General features: G+C 40.2%; 1 protein-coding gene across 2 annotated transcripts in view; it reads right to left on the minus strand.

Annotated features, from left to right (window-relative positions):
* The window catches only part of tmem131 (transmembrane protein 131), a 211,265-nt gene that overhangs the window by 143,795 nt on the left and 42,178 nt on the right, over positions 1-25,292 (minus strand). For both annotated transcript variants that reach the window (XM_060826240.1, XM_060826238.1), the window contains exons 2-3: positions 8,118-8,179; positions 849-889 (exon numbers count right to left, since the gene is read on the minus strand). In XM_060826240.1, the coding sequence (XP_060682223.1) occupies positions 849-889; positions 8,118-8,179 (103 nt within the window). The remainder of the gene's footprint in view (positions 1-848; positions 890-8,117; positions 8,180-25,292) is intronic.

The raw sequence follows: 25,292 nt of genomic DNA on the forward strand, positions 1-25,292 counted from the left end.
GGATAAATGAGATGCTGCATTTTTGGAAAGCAAATCTTAGAAGGACTTATGCACTTAATGGTAAGGTCCCAAGCACATTGCTGAACAAAGAGACCTTGGAGTGCAGGTTCATAGCTCCTTGAAAAGTAGAGTCGCAGACAGAGAGGATAGTGAAGGTGGCATTTGGCATGCTTTCCTTTATTGGTCAGAGTATTGAGTACAGGAGTTGGGAGGTCACGTTGCAGCTCCCAACATTGGTTAGGCCACTGTTGGAATATTGCGTGCAATTCTGGTCTCCTTCCTATCAGAAAGATATTGCGAAACTTGAAAGGGTTCAGAAAAGATTTCCAAGGATGTTGCCAGGGTTGGAGGATTTGAGCTATAGAGAGAGGTTGAATAGACTAGGGCTGTTTTCCCTGGAATGTCAGAGGCTAAGGGGTGACCTTAGAGGTTTATAAAAATTATGAGGGGCATGGATAGGGTAAATAGACAAAGCCTTTTCCCTGGGGTAGGGGAGCCCAGAACTAGAGGGCACAGGTTTAGGGTGAGAAGGGAAAGATATAAAAAGGGACCCAGGGGGCAACTTTTGCAGAGGGTGGTGCATGTGTGGAATTTAAAAAGGCATCTGTATGGGTACATGAATAGGAAGAGTTTGGAGGGATATGGGCCAGGTGCTGAGAGGTGGGACTGGATTGGGTTGGGATATCTGGTCGGCATGGATGGGCTGGACTAAAGGGTCTGTTTCCATGCTGTACATCTATGATGAGTGCACAAACATAAATAATAACATAATATTTCAAAAGAAAAAATGTTATTTCACTTCAACTTGGGATTTGTCAATATCTCAGGAAAAAAAAGAGGATACTTACGCTTTCTGTTGATATGAACTGAGGCTCAAATCGGACTCCGTCTGCAAATACACAAAATAAAATCATTAAGTCAATGTCTAAACTACATAAAAATGTTTCACCTTCCTCAAAATGAAAAATTATGAAACTGGTCAACAATTGATAGTATCAATTACTACAATTATTAATTCCCCTAGAATGGTTAGTGACATGGCTCATTGGGATCTTGCTCAAGTAAGGCAGAATAGTAAACGGATTCTTCCTAGAAGAGCAAATTTAAACAGAGTCATGGTCGAAGGAGTTTCTGCATGCAGAAGTGGTTAGTCTCCCTGAAGCAAGAGATATTCTGTTGATTGTTGAATTGATAGTTTTAAAATTGAGCTCCAATGAGAGAGTAATTAGAAAAAAAGACAGACATTCTCACAACACATTCCTTTGACCAAAAGTTCTATCAAAAATCCCCGGATCGATATATTCTAAATAAGCATACTTTTTCTAGCTAAGCTCTTAAAAACATACACTGCATTTTCTCTTTAATGCTTTCCAGTAGGCCAGTTACTTTCATAATTTATGAAACTGCACATATAGTTTATAGTGAACATCCACTGCATAATATCAAAAACAGCTTTAAAAGATGAATTACTATATGAAAAGTGGAAAATTCTGATTTTATGGTGAATAACTAAACAATGTGCAAGAAAACTCCCAACTTTTTCAGCTATTTAGAAAATCATGACAATAGCACCCTTGATATGGTTCAATGACCATGTTCTAGAAAAGTTCAATTACATTTAAATTTTCCAGATTGTTACAGGTTCAAAATTAAGCACGATGCGACTGCTGGTTCAAGTCACTAAAGGCTGTTTGATTCAAGACTCCTTCCATAAAATGAATACCAGATTATTCACTCAGACTCTTAGATCTTTTAAATATTTTTCTATTAAAAATTAAAATATTTTAAAAACCATCACTTTCAAACCAAACACAATGTTCATAGGTATCAAAGGCATCCACTGGTAAGACTATGATAGCACTACTTCATATTTGACCCAGTGCCATATTTATCCCATTGTGGCTATTTGAGAGATTGAAGACATCCAGAAATTCATGGCAACAGGGGGAAAAAAAAAGTTAATACAATTACTGCCTGGTCAAAAAACCTCAAAACTGATTCACTCTAAAGAGAGTTCTGGGTGAAACGCCTGTCTGCTCCACAAGGCAAACAAGTTCCATTTCTACACAATACATGGGTGACGCTTAAAAGGCCTTTTTAAAAAGGGTCTAGCAGGGCACAGAATTGTTAGGAGATCACAAAAAAGGATACATCCACTGCCATTACAAGCAATCAAAAATGGATTAGTACTTTAAAGTCTGCCTGTGCTACCTACATCCCTAACAGCAAAAAAAGGTAGATTATGATTAGCTACTCTACAACAAAAGCAAAAACACCACAAATGCTGGAAACTGTGCCTGCGCAGAAAAAAAAGTGATCTTTCACCAATACTATCCAAAAGATCAAATCTCAAACATTGAAATGCAACTTTTGTCCAACTTGTTAAATAGTTCCACCACATTTTATTTCATCTAAATGAAATCAGATTAAATGAGATTAAATTTCTCCCTGATCTCATTAACATTCCCAACCTCCTCCACTCTTACAGGAGTCACAAAAATCACATTTAAATCGTGGGGCTGGAATAAGTAGCATACTGAACAACCTTACAAATCATTGTCATTAGGATCCTGTTGTTTGACAATTACTGAATCAGGTTCATATATTGACGATTTGATTATCTCACTAGAACTAGTCATGTATTAGTCAATATTTTCAGTAAAACAAAGTGAAAAAAAAGTAGTATACCCATTAAAAGCTGCAAACAATTCCAAGATAAATATGAATTCTGTTCTTGCACACTTGGGCAGTAACTTGGGAGGGCGTTGCTAAGGAAGACCCAATTAAAGTACTTTTGGTTGATTAGATATTATTAATGATGCAGGGATCAGTGGAGATGCTGAATCAAGATTACCAAAGGTGCATCAGATCACATGCTTTAATATTGCACAAGTCACATTTACTTTTATCTTGTTTTAAGCACAGTACAAAGTCTAGCAAATTTTCCATCCAACAACACTGCCCCCACATAGGCACAGGATAAAATTATTGCACAATATTCTTTATACAAACCAGCATTCATTTCAGTTTCCTTTTGATTATAGGAAATAATCTGCAAGGGCACAAAAACCTGCTTCTATACACATTTCCTGGTTGTTTATGCTTCCCCTCTGATTGAGAATGTACAGAATTTCAGCTGGCAAGTAAATTTACCATACTCGCTGTAGAATGAAAGAAAAGCTGCTTTCCCACTAATACTACAACATTTAAGTTACTGAATGCTGCAAATATTTTATTGCAAATCAAACTTTAGATTTCTCAGTTTTCTTCATTTTCACACTTCTATTAAACATTGTAAATCATTCCTTGTTTTACTTTTTGTAAAATCCATTGGTTTGGCCTCTGTAATAGCAAAGAGCTCAATCTGGTAAACTGGTGCCAAGGTAGGATACAGAGTATAAGAGCTGGCAAGTCATGTTAAAATTCTACAAGACATTGGTGCGGCCGCATTTAGAATACTGTGTACAGTTCTGGTTGCCACATTACCAAAAGGATGTGGACGCTTTGGAGAAGGTTTACAAGCATGTTGTCTGGTATGGAAGGTGCTAGCTATGAAGAGAGGTTGAGTAGGTTAGGCTTATTTTCATTAGAAAAAAAGAGGAGATTGAGGGGGGAAACCTGATTGAGGTCTACAAAATCATGAAGGGTATAGACAGGGTGGATCGAGACGAGCTTTTTCCCAGGGTGAAGGATTCAATAATGAGGGGTCATGCTTTCAAGGTGAGAGGTGGAAAGTTTAAAAGGGGAATACACACAGCAAGTACTTCACACAGAGGGTGGTGGGCATCTGGAATGCGTTGCCAGGAGAGGTGGTAGAGGCAGGCATGATAGATTTATTTAAGATGAGTCTGGACAGATGCACGAGTAGGTGGGCTGCAGAGATGCTTATGAATTGACCGACAGTACATTTGGATCGACAAAGGGCCTATTCCTGGGCTGTAAATCTTTTGTTCTTTGATACAAAAATTATGGAAAACCACAATATAAAAAGGACACTTGGATATACTCAATATTTACAAATGCCAAAAGTTTCGAATAAATAAAACTGATACTCATTAGTGCCTTGAGAAACTGCATTTCTCTGACAGAAGTGAACTTCACCACCGGTACTCAACTAAACCACCAGTGCAATGTGATTGGTTAGTGGAAGGCTTTTTTTTATTATCAGCAGCATCTCGAGGCACATTAATGCAAAGCTAAACTCAATAGTTCAGTTCTGCGATATCAAAATATCACTTTATTGCAGCCTTGGGGTAATTGCTCCAGATTTATTTCATTTTTGTTTGGTTCTCACGTAGAATAGTTTCCAATGTTAGTGAACTACAACCTTAGAAGAGCTTACTACAGATAGTGAAAACTACAAGCGAGCATTTGGCAGAATCTACAAGCTCTAGAAATAGACACTAACCATGTGACTAGACTTGGCATAGAAGCTTAGTTATATAAATAGGCATGAAGTGTTGACCCAAAGCGACATTACAAATTGAAAATAATGCTACATAATTCCAAATATAATAATAAAGCTAGAGCTTTTGAACCACTCAATGCTGAGCCTAATTTGCACCAAGTTTACAAGAAGTCAATTCCCACCCCCCCAACCCCCCATTTCAAAGAACATTAAGTTATTCAAATTACAAAAGTACAATAGCAAGCAACATAGAAGCAACCAGTTGGTGGCCTTAATTAATAGCACTTATGGAGTAGCCATTGAAATGCATTGTAATGAATCGTGGAGGTATCATGGTATAATATGGTGTTAGAACTGAAAATGTGTTGCTGGAAAAGCGCAGCAGGTCAGGCAGCATCCAAGGAACAGGAGATTCGACGTTTCAGGCATAAGCCCTTCTTCATGCCTATTTATATAACTAAGCTTCATTCCTGAAGAAGGATTTATGCCCGAAACATCGAATCTCCTGTTCCTTGGATGCTGCCTGACCTGCTGCGCTTTTCCAGCAACACATTTTCAGCTCTGATCTCCAGCATCTGCAGACCTCACTTTCTCCCCATAATATGGTGTTAGTAAACATCATTTATACAAAAAAAATCATAAAGAAGCAAAAAATTATTAAATACTTGTTTATGTTTTGAAAGTCCAATAATGGTACAGCCCAATGGTTTATTTAGTTTTTGTTTGCAAGCCCAATTGCCACTTTTCTTTAAAAACGCACAAGTTTACATGAAATAGATTGACATTTCCAATTAGTGCAAGTAAAATCCAAATAAACTAAAAACAAATGGAAGGTGAGAAGTACATACTTCTCAAAGTACACCAAGACTCATGGTATCAAATGCCTGAAATTATACCAGACTACAGTCAGGTTTTCAGCAGCATATTTTTACTAATAATAATAAATCACAAAAATGCAAAGTACAATTAAAAGTTATCCTACAACAATCACAATGAATTGCTCAGTTTTCAATGTATGCCACAGCATGTCAAAGCTCCTGATGCCACCGCAGACTAGGACAAACACGTCTGTCGTAAGCAGCTGAAATCTGAGCAACTTTAGAAAGAAACGAATGGCTGCAACGAAGAACGAGCCCAAGTTCAGACAGCTACGTTGCCCACCTGGTGCCAGGGGTTGTGACATCTGCTCACGACTAGAGAGGGACAAGATGGAAGACGATACAACAATAATGGACCTCATTAGGTACCAATGACGCAAGGAGGACAATGGAGGTGTTGTAGCATAGTCAGTTTGGAGGATTGAGGTACCCAAATTAGGAATTTAAAAATGCCAATCTCTGGATTATTACCTGAGCAACATGCAAATTGTTAGAACTTTCTTCCAAAAATAAAAAAAAAAGTGTAATCAGCATCCTTCAATATTTTAAAAGGGAGATGGATGGATTGTTAGACAAGGGAATTAAGAAGATTAGGAAGGTGAACCAGAATGTGAATCAGAGTTACACGCAGATCAGCCACGATCTTATGAAATGGCAGAGTAGCCTTGATGGTGTGAATGTGGTTGAAACTGTGTTGCTGGTTAAAGCACAGCAGGTCAGGCAGCATCCAAGGAATAGGAAATTCGACGTTTCGGGCATAAGCCCTTCATCAGGAATGAGGAGAGGGTGCAAGGCAGGCTAAGATAAAAGGTAGGGAGGAGGGACTTGGGGGAGGGGCGATGGAGATGTGATAGGTGGAAGGAGGTCAAGGTGAGGGTGATAGGCCGGAGTGGGGTGGGGGCAGAGAGGTCAGGAAGAAGATTGCAGGTTGGGAGGGCGGTGTTGAGTTGAGGGAACCGACTGAGACAAGGTGGGGGGGGGGGGGGGGGGGGGGAAAAGAGGGGAAATGAGGAAACTGGAGAAATCAGAGTTCATCCCTTATGGTTGGAGGGTTCCCAGGCGGAAGATGAGGCGTTCTTCCTCCAACCGTCGTGTTATGTTTTGCCGGTGGAGTCGTCCAAGGACCTGCATGTCCTCGGTGGAGAGGGAGGGAGAGTTAAAGTGTTGAGCCACGGCGTGGTTGGGTTGGTTGGTCTGGGCGTCCCTGAGGTGTTCTGAGTCGGTCGCCTGAGATAGAAATGGAAAAAGGTCTAGGAAGGGGAGGGAGGAGTCTGAGACAGTCGAGTCGGTCTCCCCTTGATTAAATGTTCGGGTGAAGAAATTAGTTTACACATTTTAAAAAGAATTAGATTGAAAACAGAAATTACAGAACAGATGTAGGTCATTCAGTCCTTTAAGCCTACTCCGCCATTCAATAGGATCATGACTGATCATACTCAGTATGCTGGTCCTGCTTTCACCCTATATCTTTGGATTCCTTTAGGCCAAAGAACTATATCCAACTCCTTGCATGTTTTCAATATTTTGACCCGATTCACATTCTATGGCAGAGTTTCACAGATTATCAAATCATTGGGTGTACAAATTTCTCATCTTAGTCCTCAAATGACTTACCCCGTATGCTTAGACTGTGACCCCCCAGTTCAGGCACCTAGTCATTGGGAACACCATTCTTGCATTTCACTGTTTAGTTCTGTTAAAATTTTCTACATTTCTCGGAAATCGTCCACATTTTAATTCTAGTGAATTTAGCCCTAACCAATCCAATTTCTCTTCATAAAATCAGTCCTGCCTACCTAGCTCAACAATTGTGTTGTAGCTATTTTTCCTTAATTTTGGCACAATTGAAGTTTCAAGCCAGTCAAACAGGATCAAAAACAAGCGTATAGCTTAAAAAATTCTCACTCATTACATAAAGGCAGATTGTGGAAAACCACATTCAAAATCTGTACTTCAAGTTCTCAAGCCAGTTTCACCAAGACCATGGCTCTTTAGATTATGGCCTCACCTGCACTTTCTCTCAGCTGGTACCAACTCAGCCTATAAGACAAAAAAACTCTCAGCCTTGAACTTAAGCTCCACTGCTTTCTGTGACAGAGAATACTACTTGTTACCAAATTTCTATTTTAAATGGGAAACCCCTTATTTTTGAAACCATGTCCACTAGTTCTCCAGTCAAAGTACCTACACTGTCTAGACCTTTCAGAACCTTGTGTTTCAATAAGATCACTTCTCATTTTTCTAAACTCCAATAAATAAAATTGGCCAGCTTGCTCAACCTTCCCTCAAGGCAAATTCACCTTGCCAGGAATCAGCCAAGTCAGTCTTCTTAGAATTACTTCAAATTCAAGCATTTACAATGATCAAGAAGCTGTACTCTGGTGTAGTCTTTCCAGTGTACAGTTGTAGCAAGACCTCCCTGCTCGGTTCTACTCTGACGAATTGAGATAGTTACTGAATGAATTAGAAATCGAAAATAAGTAGTGGGGCAAAAACAGAAAATGTTGTTACATAACAAAAGGATAGTGAGTGAGTACAACTTTGTATTCTGTCAATTAAAGGAGGTTTGGTATCAGTTCCCCCAAAGGCTACATTTTATTCATAAAAATGAAAGTACAATAAAGTTTATTTTTTAAAAATTTTAAAAAGGGCAACTACAGAATGAGAAAATAGCAACTTCCTGTTCCCCACCCCTCCTACACCCACTTTGCACAGCACCACATTCAAATTTAACTCAAAACCAATTAATTGGAATCCAACACAGCAAATAAACTTCGCCACTTTGATTGAATTTATACACAAATCAAGACAATTTCACAAGTAATACATACCTGTAACAAGCCTCCTTCTCCAAAGTGGAGAATCTCAATTATGTTTTCTGACTGGATAAATGCTGGAAAGAAAATAAAAATTATTTTATTTATTCTCAGTACTTGAATGTAAAACATTATAACCACATGCTAGAATAAAGGTGACAAAACAAGTTGCTAAGCAAGATGATGTCAAAATAGTAATTTAAGGGGTCATTCCCTCTACAAAAACATTGTACAGGAGTTTGCTTGTTCAAAACTGCTCTTTAAGCTGGTGATAGCTGTTACATTGAATGATGTCATAATACACAAGATACCATCTTAAATCAAATCTGACTAACCCAGAGCAACTACAACATTGGATGTATCTCATTTAAGTTTGTTACGCTAGTTTCACGTGGAGACAAAACTAAAATCTGGTCAAGTAGCAATGAAACAAAATTACTGGCAAAAAGCCAGAATGGATGCAATGGTCAGCAATGCTTTCACGTTAGAAATTACTTATTTATGCCTTCCAAAACAGAGCTTCTGCAAATAGCAACCCAACAAAACACATCACACTTGTGACAAAAAAATCACAATAACCAGTAATTAGATTAACAAAACTTTCAGATAAAAACAAAACAAACTTTGGATGTTTATTAGTAACTTGGTGGGCCTTCATGTCCAGAGATGGAATTTGAATCTGGACTGAAGCCAGGGAAAGACAGTGAAGCAAGAGCAAGCCACTGCACCACAAGACCATCCAGTTCAAACCAACTATTCCATTTTAAACTCTTCCTATTAGTTACAATTAACTCTCACTGCATTTATTGGTCAGGTCTATCCATCCTCAGGAACAGCTTATAAAAAGTAAGTTACCTCCATAGTACCAATGAGAAATTGTATAAGGTATGAGCAGATGGAAAAGAATGAAGGTTGTGTTTTGTGAAGCAAGGAGGTTCAATTGACCATGACTCAGATCAGAAAAACTTGCAGTTAACAATGTGGTGCTGGAGGCAAGGGTACTCGGTTAACAAGGTGAAAAAGCATTCATTATGTGGAGCCATTCATTGTGTAACAGATAGCTTAATCTTTACTACTGACACTTGCTGATTGTTTCCTTATCAGGAAGCTCCTCCCTAAAATGACTATATAATTCATTAAGAAACTGCTGTTGTGAGCGAGAGCGAGGACCATGAACTTATGGCCCTGTGCGCATGGGTGATTGTTCTCGCTCCATCCAGGGCCCGGAATAAAGATCAAAGAGATAAAACTATGCTGAGTCTTGGAGTGTTTTGCTTCAACAGAGGCGGGAACGGGAGGTTACTAGAGGTTAAATACATTTGTGAACATGTTAAATGTGACTTTCAAATAATGCTCAACCTTTTGGTTACTCTGCAATGTTATTTTCTTTAGTAAATTCCAACATTAAAATTTACTTAACAGTGGTGAACAATGTTGATGACCAAATTCTCCTTTCACATTTTTCATGCACATTTCACATAGTTAGACCATAAGACAGGAAAGAAAGACCATTTGGCCCATTGAGTCCACTCTACCATTTAATCATGGCTGATGGGCATTTCATTCCACTTGCCCATTGTAGCCCTGAAATTCTTGATCTTACAAGGAATTAATCAAAATCAATCTCTGCCTTGAAGACATTTAACATCCCAGCCTCCATTATGCTCAGTGAAAATGGATTCCACAGGCTCACCACACTCTGGCTGAAAAAATATCTTCTCGTTTCCATTCTAAATTGACCCCCTCTAATTCTATGGCTGTACCCAGAGGTCCTAGCATCTCTGCCTAATGGAAACAACTTCCTAGCATCCACCCTTTTTAAGCCATGCATTATCTTGGAAGTTCCTTTTAGATCTCCCCTCAACCTTCTAAATGCTAATGAATACAATCCCAGGATCCTCAGCCAATCATGTGAGGCCTACCATTCTAGGGACCATCCGTGTGAATCCCCACTGGAGATGTTCCAGTGCCAGTATGTCTTTCCTGAGGTGTGGGGCCCAAAACTGGACGCTATAAAGCTCTAGTTAGGCCCCATGTAGAATAAAGTCTCAGAAGCACATCGCTGCTTTTATATTCCGACCCTCTTGAGATAAATGACAACATTACATTTGCTTTCTGAACCATGGACTCAATCTGCAAGTCAACCTTCACAGAATCCTGGACTAGTGTTCCCAGATCCCTTTGTACTTTGGTTTTATGAATTTTCTCACCATTTAGAAAATCATCCATGCCTCCACCTCCCCCCTCCCCCCCGCCCCCCCCACCCAAAGTGCAAGACCTCATATTGAACTTCATCAGCCATTCCTTGGTCCACTCTCCATCAGAAAACTTTATCAGAATGCCCCCAGTCTCTTCATCCAGAATATTTATATATTAAGTGAACAGCCGCATGGAACTCTGCAGGACACCACTGGTCACTAGCTGTCATTCCGCAAAAGAACCTTTTATCCCAACTCTGCCTTCTGTCAGACAGCCCATCCTCAATCCACGCCAGTCACTCAACTTGTACACCATGGGCCCTCACCTTACTCAGCAGCCTCCCATGAAGCACCTCATCGAAGGTCTTTTGGAAATCTAGATAACATTCACTGGGTTCCCCTGGTCTAATCTGCTTGTTGCCTCTTCAAAAGAATTTTAAACAGGTTTGTCAGGCATGGCCTCCCCTTAATAAATCCAAGCTGACTTGTCCTAATCCAACCCTGCACTTCCAAGAATTTAGAAATCTTATCCTTAGGTGATGGATTCTAGAATTTTGCCTACAACCAAGGTTAGGTTAATCTGCCTATAATTTTCCATCTTTTGATTTATTTCCTTTCTTGAACAGTTGCATATCATTCTTTGATCAAATAATATTTATAAAGACTGAAGTCCTTGCAATTTGTAAACAAGGAATCATCATGAAAGGCAACAGCATTAATAGCATCCAGTATAATTGTGGTTATTTTATCAACTCACTGATTGGATGCTATTCACACAGCTGCATCCAATGTAACAGCACCAATGGACTTCTAACTTGAATCTTTGCTAGTTGATATGTATACTAAGTACAGGTGCCAGTCATTTGTCTTGAAAAGTGGAATATTGTCAAGGTAGATTTGACTGCTATTTATGAACATTTTAAACTTTAGTCAAAAGATCCTTGGTCAATTTAGTTCAAATTTCAGTTCCAGTTGATTGTAGACTGCAAGATAAAATACGGCACAGGCCTCAAACACAGGCAGATTTCAGCATCACATGCTAGAGTCAAAATTAAACTAGTTGATGAGCAGACCAATTCCTTCAAATAAGGCAGGATGAATGTATGGTTGACTGTGGAGTTAGAGGTGTTGCACCAATCAAATAGTCCAGAGAATGAAAAAAAGTTTCTGCACACAATCAGTAGCAGAGAGAGTGGGAAGGGCAAGTGGATACGGATGTTGGGCCAATTAGCCTAAAATGCAAATTTCTCAAGGGGTAGTTTTTGGAAATCTAGGCCGGCATAAAACTAGCAGTGCAGATGGGGCACACATCGTGCAAAGAGAAAACAAAAGAGCAAAATTTTATGCCTGGACAACAAGTTGAAAAATCCAACCAAATTCGTTACTTTAAGTAAAAGGAAGACAATGTCATGCATGCATGGCAGGAGACAAAAGGAATATCATCCAAAGACAGGAAGTCTAGCTGAATAATGGAACAGGATGAGTTAAAAATTAAGATGTAAAAATCTTGTAAAATGGGTGGAATGGAGTTCAAGAGACTCCGACTATACAATATCCACAAATGGTCATCTGTAAGGCTCAATACTCTATTTCTTGATTTATGCTGCATGTGGACTGGTGAGATAATAGGAGCTTAATAATTCTATTTGACATGTAGGTCATTTGCATGTTGCAATAATTTATGATGCAGTTCAGAGCACAGTTCTTTGAATTTGTAACCACATTTAAGTCTCCTATTCAAAAAAAAAACTTGTTACTAAATGAGTTACGAATAAACAAATATCCAATGTCTGAGAATCAGATTCTTATTAAAAATAAAAATTTACAACACAGAACATTACAGCACAGTACAGACCCTTTATGTTGCATCGACTTGTGAAACCAATCTGAAGCCCATCTAACCTACAAAGTTCCATTTTCATCCACATTACTATCCAACAACTATTTAAAATGCCCTTAAAGTTGGCAAAGCGCAGCAGGTCAGGCAGCATCCAAGGAACAGGAGATTCGACGTTTCGGGCATAAGCCCTTCTTCCTCTTTCAGAGCTGCCTCTCCTGCTGCGCTTTTCCAGCAACACATTTTCAGCTCTGATCTCCAGCATCTGCAGACCTCATTTTCTCCTTAAGGTTGGCAAGTCTACTACTGTTGCAGATAGTGCGTTCCACGCCCCTACTGCTGAGTAAAGAAGTTACCTCTGATGTCTGATCTATAGTTTAAAACTGAGGATTGATAGATAAATGTGCCCTCGCGCTAGCCATCACCATTAGAGGAAAAAGGCTCCCACTGTCCACCTTCTGATTATATATGTCTCAATTAAGTCACCGTTCAAACTTCTCTCCAATGAAATAGCCTCAAGTTCCTCAGCCTTTCCTCATAAGGCATTCTCTCCATACCAGGCAACATTTTGGTAAATCTCTTCTGCACCCTTTCCAATACTTCCACATCCTTCCTACAATGCAGTGACCAGAACTGTACGCAATACACTAAGTGCAGCCGCACCAGAGTTTTGTTCAGCTACAGCATGACCTCACGGTTCAGAAGCTCAATCCCTTTACTAATAGAAGCAAGCATACCACAGGCCTTCTTAACAAACCTACCAACCTGGGTGGCAACTTTCAGGGATGTACATGGACACAGATCGCTGTTCATCTACATTACCAAGAATCTTACCATTAGCCCAGTACTCTGCATTCCTGTTACTCCTTCCAAAGTGAATCACCTCTCAGTTTTCTACATTAAACGGCATTTGCCATCTCTCAGCCCACCTCTGTGGCTTATCTATGTCCCTCTAACATCCTTCGGCACGGTTCCATAAACCTTAGTGCCATCTGCAAATTTACTAACCCATCCTTTTACGCACTCATCTAGGTGACTTATTAAAAAAAAAATGACCAACAGCAGTGGACCCAAACAGACCTCACTAGTAACTGAACTCCAGGATGAGCATTTCCCAACCACCACCCTCTGTCTTTCATTTAGCCAATTTCTGATCCAAACTGCTGAATTGCCCTCAATCCCATACGTCCATATTTTGTGCAATAGTCGACAGTAGGGAACCTTATCAAAAATGCCTTACTGGGGTTGGGGGGGGGGGGGGGATCCAAGATGGCGGCAACCCAGCAAGTCTGAGTCTACAGTGCTCCTCCCAAGACTTGGGCAAAGTAGGTCACCCGCTGCAAAAGCGCAACTGAGACATCAAGGAAAAAATCGAGCATCGAGCCAGAGGGGGAGAGCTAAAGGCCGCAACCTCCGAAACTACAGCACAAAATCTGCCATGGATCGGGTCTGGACTCAAACAGCGAGTACGGACCTTAGAGAATCACATTAACAATCTAGAGGTCGAAAAAATATTCGTTTGCTGGGCCTTCCCAAATCGGAAGAGGAATGCCAGCTTGCAGTGTTCCTCGAACAGTGGCTTCCACAGCTTTTAAATCTGAAGGCTAGATCAGGCGAGGTAATGGTGGAATGGGCCTACCGGGTTGCAATATGCGGGCCCGGCTCAAACTAGCGTCCCCCACCCGGTCCTGTTCCTGCTGCAGAGCCACAAGAAGAGGCAGATACTCTTAGAAGCCTCTAGAAATCTTGGAAAAGATCGCCAAGCCATGATCTGTAAAGGATCCAAGATAAATGTTATTCCAGGACTTTCCCCCAGCTCTGGTCCGACAGAGGAAGGCATTTGATGATACGAAGAGTTTAAGGGACTTGAATATTCAGTACTCCTTGCGCTACCCAGCGACGCTACGCTTTAACCATGAAGGATCCGTGTATAACTTCGGATCGCCGGAAAAGGCCAAGGAATGTTTGGACTCTTAGATAAATTGTAATATAAATTGTGAATTTTATATGCTCTATGCTCAGGATGTTCTGGATAGAGTTTCCCCTCCCGAGGGGTCTCAGATTTGCCCGGACGATTATGGTTGATCAGTCGGTTAAGTGGTGCACCTGGAATGTCAAGGGGAGTAATTCATCAGTCAAAAGAAAGTTTTATAAAACCTCAAGAAAGGGTTGATATAGCTCTCCTACAGGAGAGGCACTTACTGGATAAAGAACGCTTGAAATTACGACAGGGTGGATTTGATCAGGCTTTTTTTCTTCTTTTAGCTCAAAAAGCAGGGAAGTGGTTATTCTTATTTGGAAGAATTTACCTTTCAAAATCCTAAAATCAGATAAAAGATGAATCTGGACGATATCTTCTGATTAAAGCCCTGATAAATGGAGGTGAATATGGGATTTTAAATTTGTATTGTCCTGGCACATCCTTTTAAGTTTATAAAATAAGCCTTCTCAAAATGGATGGCTCTCGGTGCTTGTCATAGGGGGAAACTAATTGTATTATGGATCCAGAAATAGATAGGATTCCCAAGAGTACTGCAGGAGTATCTCCCAGATCTAGACAATTGGTGGATTTGAACAAAGAATTAGGACGAGTAGATGTATGGAGATTCCTTCATCCACAGGGCAGAGATTTTTCTTTTACTCCAACCCACATAAATGCCATATCAGAGTAGATATGTTTTTTGCCCCCTCGATTTTTTAAAATTCCATACCATTCTGTAAAATAGGCAGTATAGCAATTTCAGATCACGCTGCTGTATAAATGGAAATCAAGACGAGGAACAATGAGACATCCCCCGGCATTGGTGCATGGACCCCTTCCCGATGAAGGATAGTAAATTTGTAAAGTACTTCTCTCAAGAATGTAAAGCTTTTTTAGAAGTTGATTTAGGTACGGCTAGCAACCCAATAATGTGGAAGACCATCAAAGCTTACGCGCGAGGTTTGATCATCTCATACTCAGCGACCCAGAAAAAAATTAAAGGGAGAGCAACAGCATCTGCTTGAAGCTCACTCAAAAGCGGCTGAAACTGCATACGCTGACAGACCTTCTATTATCAAATTGTAAAGGATTACGGCCCTTAGGACAGTTCTAAACACCATGCTTACCCAAACGGCTAAGAGGGAAATATTATTTGCAAAACAAAGGTTATATGAATTTGGCAACAAACCAGGTAGATACTTTGCAAGAAATGCAAAGAAAAAGGCTCCTCAAACAATCACGTCTGTCAAGAAAAGTACGGGTATTTTGACTCATGATCATAAAAGGATTAACTCAATCTTTAGAAAATTTTATTCCGATTTTATATAAATTGCAGGATTGCGAAGACAGGACTAGGGGGATGCAACCATTTTTTAAAAACTTTACCTTACCAGACCCAACTCCGGAACAGGTATCGGTCTTGAATGTTCCCCTAACAATCAAAGAAATACTTGACGTAATCAGGCAACTTCAGAGCGGTAAGGCACCTGGCCAGATGGCTTTCAAGCTGAATTCTATAAAGAATTTCCAGAAATATTGGCTGGTCCACTTATGGACATGTATAACTACTCAGTCAGAGCTGTCTCCCACCTGAAAGAGGCAAATCTCTCCTCCTTAAAAAAGGAAAGGACCCAGAAGATTGTGCGTCATACAGACCAATATCCTTGCTAAATGTAGATTTTAAAATCCTCTAAAACGTTAGCATTGAGGCTAGAAAGGGTATTGCCACATATCATAAAAGGAGGATCAGACGGGGTTTATTAGATGATCTACGGCCCTTAATAATGTCAGAAAAGGTTTTGAATGGCGATTCAAGCCTGCCATCAGGGAAAGGCATTCGACAGGGTTGAATGGTCATATTTGTTTTACACATTGGAAAGGTGTTTACCAAATGGGTCTCACCACAGTGATCCCAATGGATTAGGCTCAGATAGTTTCAGGTGTGGATAGGGGCTGCTGTCAGGGATGTCCTCTCTCGCCATTGCTATTTACACCAATAATTGAGCCACGATCAGAAGCTATTTAGGCTGACCCTAATTTCAGCCCCGAGGATTGGTGTAGGTAAACATAAAGTTAACCTTTATACAGATGATGTTCTTCCATTTCTCAGTAATCCTTTGATGCCCGTGCCTTGCTTAATGCAAGTTATTAATACATTGTATATTTTCAGGCTACAAAATAAATTTCTCAAAATCAGAGGCTATGCCAATGGGTGGCCTTGCTAGTATATCCCACTTATTGGACGGATCCCACTTTCCCTTTTGGTGTCCCTGTAGGGTTTTTATATATTTAGGCATTTTTATTACCCCACTATTTGGTCAATTATATAAGGCTAACTTTGTGCATTTACTGGAAAGGATAAGGCAGGACTTGCAGCGATGGGGAGACCTTCCAATTTCCTGGCTAGGTAGAATAGTACTTAATTAAAATGAATGTCCTGCCCAGTCTCCTATACCCTATGAGAATGCTTTCGATAATGCTGCCGAGGCTGGCACGATGTAAATTATATGGCTAGTTGGGTTCCTTTATCTGGAATCATAGATGGCCCCTCATTAAGCTGAAGAAGCTACAGCTTCGACAGGCAAGGGGAGGATTGGATTTCCCAGATTTTAGGAAATCAGTTAAGTTCCCTATTAAGTTACATACCTGATTGGGTCTTGTCTGACCCGCAATCAAATTGGCTGGACATCGAGGCTTCTCAAGTAAAATGCCCACTTACTAACCTTTTATTTTCAGACAAGAGGAAATTCATTACGGATCACTGTAAAAACCCTTTAATACTAAACACAAAGCATGGAATATAACGTGGCAAAATGAGGGCAACTCCCAAAACATCCCCCTATGCTCCGATAGTGGGAGCATGGGGATTTCAACCGGGGTTTAAAAAGATGCTACTTTCCAACTCTGGAGATCCAGGGGTCTCTTGTTTAGGGGATCTATTTAAAAAGGAGTCCTGATGTCTTTTGAACAGCTGCGTCAGAAATTTGGATTACCTAATGGAGACCTCTTTCGATACTTCCAAATTCGAGATTACATACAGAAGATGACTACGTGATTAGATAGTCTTCATAAATCAGATAGAGAACGTAGAGTGCTATGGCCAATGGGGGTATCTTCCGTCAGTACTATTTATCATTTACTACATGATGAAGTATCAGGAGATATGGACAATCTACTTAAATAATGGGGATCAGGATTTGAGACTAGAAATCTCTATAGAAACGTGGAATTACATTTAGGAAAAATGCCAGAAAAATCACTATTTGCAACAGAACCCAGGCTATTCAGCTTTTTTTTTAGATTACTTACAGTGTGGAAACAGGCCCTTCGGCCCAACAAGTCCACACCGACCCGCCGAAGCGCAATCCACCCATACCCCTACATTTACCCCTTACCTAACACTATGGGCAATTTAGCATGGCCAATACACCTGACCCGCACATCTTTGGACTGTGGGAGGAAACCGGAGCACCCAGAGGAAACCCACGCAGACACGGGGAGAACGTGCAAACTCCACACAGTCAGTCGCCTGAGTTGGGAATTGAACCCAGGTCCCTGGCGCTGTGAGGCAGCAGTGCTAACCACTGTGCCACCGTGCCGCCTAGCTGAAGATACTTCAAAGGGCCCATATAGCACCAAATTGATTGGCAAAATTTAAGGCAGGAGCATCTCCAATGTGTCCCAAATGTAAAACAGAGGTGGGCACTCTTTTACATTACTTAGGGACCGGTCATACGATCCATAGATATTGGACTGAAGTAGCAAGTGCTCGGTCAGAAATCTTAGGAACGGAAATTAGACTGGACCCTGTATCACTCCTTTTGGGCTTTTTGAACTTATCCTCCCTGGATATGCATGGGAAGAGATTATTTTCCATTCTCTTTCTGTGCAAGGAAAAATATTTTGGTAAACTGGGTGGTTGAGGGCCCCCCTGGACTTTCAAACTGGCACAGATTAATTACAGAAATGTATTCCCCTTGACTTCATTACAAATATAGTGCACCGAAAGACTGAATTATTCCCTAAAATATGGCAACCCTTCTTGAATTATATAAATACAGATATTTCGACCATCCTAACAAGGGCTTTTATTTAATTGAGATGGCAAACCTGGCTGGTCCGGGGCCCCTTGGGAGAGGAATCCCGCACAAATACAGGTTTTGTTACATTTGATGTTAATACATTCCAAGCATGTATCGCACTACCCAATTTCTGTGTTATTGGTCTTTTTTTCTCTTATTTGAATAATGAGAGAGACTTAATTATACACGCTGGTTGGTTGTAGGTTAGATTAGTAGTTGAGTTTTTTTTTCCCCCTCTATTTTTCTTCTGTTAAATTTTGGTTATTATTTATTCAAGATTTAATTGTATATCAATCGTTATACTTGGGTTTTTTTTAATTCTGTAAACTTGTAAAAATGTTAAATTTTCAATAAAAATATTTAGATAAAAAATGCCTTCCTGAAATCCATATACATCACATCAACTGCTTCACTCGCATCCACCTGTTTGGTCACCTTCTCAAAGAACACTAATGTTTGGAAGACAACCTACCCTTCACAAAACCACTAACATTGAATAATCTGGTTTCCTGTAAAACTTGCACTACATTGTAAAGTTCTGTTTGCCTGACACTTGAAACGAACTCCAAAGGAGTATCTATTACTAGTTATCATATCAAATTACAAGGGTATTTGTTTCATAGTTAAGTCAATACTGACATGTTTGCAACAAGCTGGTTATATCTCTTGCTTAAACTTCATGTGCAAGATTTTACATGGATTTAAAGTGGTAGCAGCTCACAAGACACCGACTGACAAAAGTCACCACCTCACCTGATGAAGGAGCAGGGTTCCAAAAGCTCGAGATTTCAAATAAACTTGGACTATTAACTGGTCACATGTGACTTCTGACCGGCATCCACCTCAGTCCAACACCAACATCCATATCATTATCACTAGCCAAAGACACCGGTTAGGTCCAGCTAGTAAACCACCACTAAATTCTGTGGTCATCAGGTAATCAATTACCCAAGGTCCCGGCTTCGACTCTATGTAGGAACATGATCTACTTCCATAGGCTACCAGGAGGGTCAGTCATCCAGACATGGGAGCATCATCAGCAATTAGCAGGTAGCCCGTGTTGGTTCAACCAGGTGTACTTCACCATTGACTCAGCGTCAAAAACAGCTGTTGATCACTGCCATCCCCAACCACTCGCCCCTTAAATAAAACCCTGCAATTCTACTTCACTTTCCTGCCACTCCCAAAATCCCTCTATTTTGAGGCAACACAAAAATCTAACTATCACATTATAACATTAATTCAGAACCTATTTGAATATGCTTTGGTTACCTCAATCTTTCCACTGTTACTCAGCAACTGTTTTTCTCTCCCCTGCCAAGCACTTAGGGACATTCACTATATTTGGCATATGCAGCTTGTTCGTGGCAAGCGGATTCATTTCGGAGCATAACATTGCATTTACATAAATGTTAAGTATTTCTACTGTTCAATACACTTACCCTGGTTTAATTAAACCAAAAACAGTAGGCTGCAATGCAGCAACACAACTGAAAGCATACACTGTTCCTGCTCAACTGTTTATCACTACCACTAATCTTCAATTAGTTTCTTAAAGTTATGGCATTTTTTTGACATTAGCAGTACACAGGAATCATGAAACCAACGGCATATATAAAATTGGATATGTTCATCTCCGTTGTTAACTCAGTATTGGTTTCCTGCCAAAAGCAAACTGGTTTATCCACATATACAACTTGGAACAAATACATCAACTTGCTTTTATAGTATCAATGTGAAGTTCCAAACCAGTTTAGGGAAATTCTAAGAGTCGAAAAGCATGGGACTGGAAAAAGCACAGTAAGTCAGGCAGCAGTCGAGAAGCAGGAGAGTCAACATTTTGGGCATTAGCCCTTCCTCAAACATGAAAGGAGAAGGTGCTGCCAGATAAATATGGGTATGGGGAAGATGGAAAAAAATAGGTGGGATAGTGACAGCCGAATGCAGATAGGTCAGTGGGGAGGGTGGACCAGATAGGTGGAAGGAAAATGGACAGGGGTAGATCAGGTCAAGAGGGTGGTGCCGAGTTGGAGATTGGATCTGGGATGAGGCGGGAGGGGGTGGGAAGATTTGGAAACCGGTGGTCCATAACGATCCTGTGGGGTTGTAGAGTCCTGAGGCAAAAGACAAAAAAAAAGTGTCCTTCCTCCAGTCAGCAGAAGGCTGCTGGAGTTGGAGGTGGAGTTGGCCCAGGATCAGCATGTCCTTGGGGAGTGGGAAGACTAACTGAAATGGTTGGTCACAGGGCAGTGGGGTTAGTTGTTGTGTGTGGACCAGAGATGTCCCCTGAAGTGCTCAGAGTTGGCACTTAGTTTCTCGGATCCAGAGAAGGCCACAGAGAGCAATGGATGCAGCAAAATAAGGTGGGAGGATGTGCAAGAAAGTCTCTGCCAGATGTGAAATGATCCTTTAGGGCCTTGGATGGAGGTTTGGTTGAGAGATCAGATTTTGCACCTCATCTGGCAGCAGAGGAAGATGCCAGGTGTGGAGGGTGGGTTGGTGGGGAGCGCGGACCTAATGAGGGAGTTATGGAGGGAATGGTCACTGTAGAAGCCAGATAGGGATGGGGAGGGAAATATATTTTATCCATTTTCGGTGGCAGGTTGCCATTTTTACCATCTACACAGAGTGGAAATGTCTTAAAGGTGAAAAAGGAGAAACTGGCTCAAAAAAGGTAGAAGACAGAGGGTGGTGGTGGAGGGTTGTTTTTCATACTGGAGGCCTGTGACCAGTGGAGTGACAAGTGGAGGAGAATTATTTTGTTGGAATCCATTAGCTGAGCATTAAGAATTGTATTTACACTGTAACTTTGAACTACGATGATTCAATAGATCAATACTAGATGGAAGTTGTTTGTTCGTTTTATTAGGTTGTTAAACACCATCATAGTAAAAGAGCTATTAAAACTGGAAATAATGTCTCTATGCCAAAAAAAAGCAATTGGATACCTGGGCAAATCCCAATAGATCAATTCTCAAAAGGTTCAATTGTGTTAACAGCCAGCAGTGTGAAACTAATTAGTTTCAACATCAAAACAAGAGGGAAAAAAAAAGGAAAGAATTCAAAAACAGCTTCTGAAAATAGAACACAGATAGGAACTGAAGAGGACGAGGCAAAGAGGGAGATGTATACTGCTGATAATTCACTTTTGTATTAAAAAGTGGTTTGCTTAATTCAAGTTATTGAAAAACTTGAAAATGTAACAAAAAGTGGATAATTAGTGCTGGAAAATACTGAATGAGAACTTCAGAGATAAGCAAAAAAAAAAGCCAGATGACGACATCTTAATAGAACAGTTGGCTATGCCACAAAATATCCACACTATTGGGACGTGCAACAAGGAACCAAACTGAAAAAAGTTAGCTAGTTTGAGGACTGCATTTTTATCCATTACAATGTTGGGTTTCATATACAAGATCATAAGACAGGCCATTCAGCCCATCAAGTCCACTCTGCCATTTAATCATGGCTGATGTACATTTCAACTCCATTCACCTACACTCTCCCTGTAGCCCTAAAAATTTGTGATCTTGCAAGGAATTACTCAATCTCTGCCTTGAAGGCACTTAACGTCCCAGCCTCCACTACACTCTGTGGCAATGAAATCCACAGGCCCACCACTCTCTAGCTGAAGAAATAGCTCCATTTTTTAATTTTAATTGGCCCCCACTCATTATAAGGTCCTAGTCTCCCTAATGGAAATAACTTCCCAGCGCCCACCCTTTCTAAGGCATGCATTATCTTGGAAGTTTCTTTTGGATCTCCCCTCCATCTTCTAAAGAAGAGCGAGTACAATGCCAGAATCCTCAGACATTCATCATATGTCAGGCCTAACATTCCAGGGATCATCCGTGAGAATCTCCGCTGGAGATGCTCCAGTGCCAGTAAGTCTTTCCCGAGGTGTGGGGCCCAAAATTGGAAACACTATTTTAAATGGAGCCTAACTAGAGCTTTATAAAATCACAGAAGCACATCGCTGCTTTTATATTCCAACCAGAGATAAATTTGCATTATATTCGCTTTCTTAATCACGGACTCAACCTGCAAGTCAACTTAGAATCCTGGACTAACACTCCCAAATCTCTTTGTACTTTGGCTTTAATGAATTTTCTCACCATTTTAGAAAATAGTCCATGCCTGTATTCTTTTTTCCAAAGTGCAAGACCTTGCATTTGCTCACGTTGAATTTCATCAGCTCTTTTCTAGACCACTCTCCTAATTGGTCTTAAGTCTTGCTGCAGCCTCCCTACTTCCTCAGCACTACCTGCCTGTCCATCTAACTTCATATCATCGTAAAACTTCACCAGAATGCCCCCAGTCCCTTCATCCAGATCATTAATAAAAAAAAAAGGTGAATATATTCTTACACAGCCAGGTTACAGGTACAATATTATTTTCCTTGATAAATTTAGAGAACTGTCAGTATCTTAAGAGGAAATATTTGAGACATTTCAGAGAAGGTACACTAGGATAATTCCTGATCTGGAGGGATTGTCTTGGTTGGGATTCAGATGAAATGAGAGGTAATATAGTCTTCAAACAGAGGATTAAAAAAAAAGGACTTGGTAGGGTAAATGCAGGAGGATGTTTCCCCTCTTGGGCGGGTCAGGGACCAGACAGCTGGTGTCTGAATAAAAGGGGTACCAATTTAAGACGGTGATAAGAAGGAATTTCTTCTCAGATGGTCATCTTTGGAGCTCCTAATCATGGACAACTGTGGAGACAGAGTCCTTATGTCTTTCCAAGGCTGAAATAGATAGGTTCTTGACCAAATCAACAGCTGGGGAACAGGATAAGAAGAATGGACACAAGAATTGCTAGATCAGCCATGATTCCCAAAAGAATAGTGAAAGCAGGCTCAAAGGGTTGAACTGTCAGAGTCCTGTTATTATTGCGGCTATTTAAAATAAAGCAGCATTTGCAAGATCTAAAAATGCTGGGATAACAATTTCCCAAAAAGCACCAAGCTCAACAAATATGTGTTCTCCACCCCCACCACCCCTCCAATTTATCAAAGGGGTTTCTTAAATTAAAGTGTATTCATATATGGGAAATGGTTTTAAAATTAATCCTGCCAATCTTCTGATGGCTTATAAAATTTTCCATTTGAAAATAAAAAAAAGTGTCCAAAGTCAGACTGCACAATATGTGCAGCATGTCCACCCTTAGCCATGGTCAGAGATGTACATGCCATGCTTAGACAGAGAATCAATGCATGCAGAGGTATTACATTTCAAGATTCAAAAGACAAAAAAAAAAGTGAATAAAGGTTTACATAGCCTTTTCAATGGCATCCCAATGCACCTTGCAGCCAATGGAATACATGTTTTGGTGACTGCTGTAATAACGTAGGAAGTGACAATTTGGGCACAGCAACTTACTGCAAAAAAAAAATCAGTATACTAAATAGGCAGATAATCTATATTAAAAGGATATTAGTAGAAGGGATCATTCTTGGGTAAGACATTTCTTCTCCAAATCAGTCATGTGGGATTTTTTTCCTTAAATCCCCATATCTCATTTAAAACAGCAACAGCAAAGACAAAACAGCACTCCCCAGGTACTTAACTAGAGCGACTGCATTGGGACTGAAGCCTCAAAACACTGAATAGATAAGTGACTGTGTCAACAACAGAGCTTAACGATCCACTCAATAAAATTGCCAACTCTAATCGAAAAATAGTTTAGTCAACGCAAACTGCCAGCACTACTCTCCGTGATAACCATCAATATTCTTGAAATACATGCAGAGCTCAGTTTGCGTTTCTGTTGATATCAAGCCTAAGGCAGTACTCAAAATTGAAGCTTAAAAACAGTGATTTGTAGGCTTTTCTAAAGCAGTTCAGTCGCATAAGCTTTCAGATGTATTACATAAAGCAGAAATCAATAACCACATCCATTACTACAAGAACTACAGTTAGATGACATGGAATGGAGAATGATCTTCACAGACATAACAGCAGCAATGCAATACGAGTGTGCTGTTAGAATTGTTCAACACTGACTCATAAGCATCAGCCAGCAAATGTATGGTCTGAAATGCACTGCCAAATGTCTGGTGGAAAGGAGAGAATTAGAACATTCTACAAGAACATGGAGAAAAAAAAAGGGGGGCGGGGAGAAAAAAAAGAGCACGAGAGAGAGTGTGAAGTACTGAAAAGGGGCCAGTATAGATTGAGTGGAATGGCCAGTGCATTAGTGATCTCGAACATAACAGCACCACCTTGGGTTGTAACAAACAAGTCAGAGCTCAAGCTAGACTGACCTGTAGTTTATCAGCTCTCCCTTATCCCCAACATTTCTACCCATCATAATTCCTCATCTCCCCTTGATCTTGATAAAGAATACCAAAACATCGTAATATCTAAGCACATGAGGTTAAAGAAAACAAAGCTGTCCAAACTTTGTTTTGGGATTATAAATGGTACAGAACACTAGACTCAAAAAAAGGGTGTTGTGATACATGGCTATTCTGGTAGGATGAACACTAGTTAAATATTTTGTAGTTAGCAGTTTGGTCCAGTACTTTTAAAATTTCAAAAAAAAAAGTAAATTTTTTTTTAAACTGGCAAAAGTAGATTTCACAAGCACATATCCAGAACAATAAACATTTGGAAAATTTGATCCTGCTGGCCAGGTGAGTATTTACTGCTCATCCCCAATTGCTGAGAATGCAGTTGGGACACACATTGCTGTGTGTCTAGAGTCATACATAAGTCAGACTAGGTAAAGGTTGCAGATTTCCTTCCCTAAATGACATAAGCAAACTAGATGGATAGTCTCCCCCCAGCAATTTGAAGGTTTCGTGGTCATTAGACTCTTGATCCCACAATTTTTTTTTTAAAAAACTTCAAATGCCACCATTTGCCATGATGGGAGTTAAACGGGAGTCCCCTGAACATTACCTAGGTGTCTGGATGAACAATCCAATGAAAATACCAGTAGGTCATCACCTACCCACAGAGGTTTATGTTGCTAATGCCAGTAGAGGCCAGGTCCAAAAAATAAAATTCACAAAAACAACCCCAAACTGTCTTGCTAGAATCTTGCTTACAAGTGTTGGCAAAACTTGGTGAGGTTTTGAAAGAAAAA

This window comes from Hemiscyllium ocellatum, chromosome 6 (genome assembly GCF_020745735.1).
Source record: "Hemiscyllium ocellatum isolate sHemOce1 chromosome 6, sHemOce1.pat.X.cur, whole genome shotgun sequence".
Classification (NCBI taxonomy): domain Eukaryota; kingdom Metazoa; phylum Chordata; class Chondrichthyes; order Orectolobiformes; family Hemiscylliidae; genus Hemiscyllium; species Hemiscyllium ocellatum.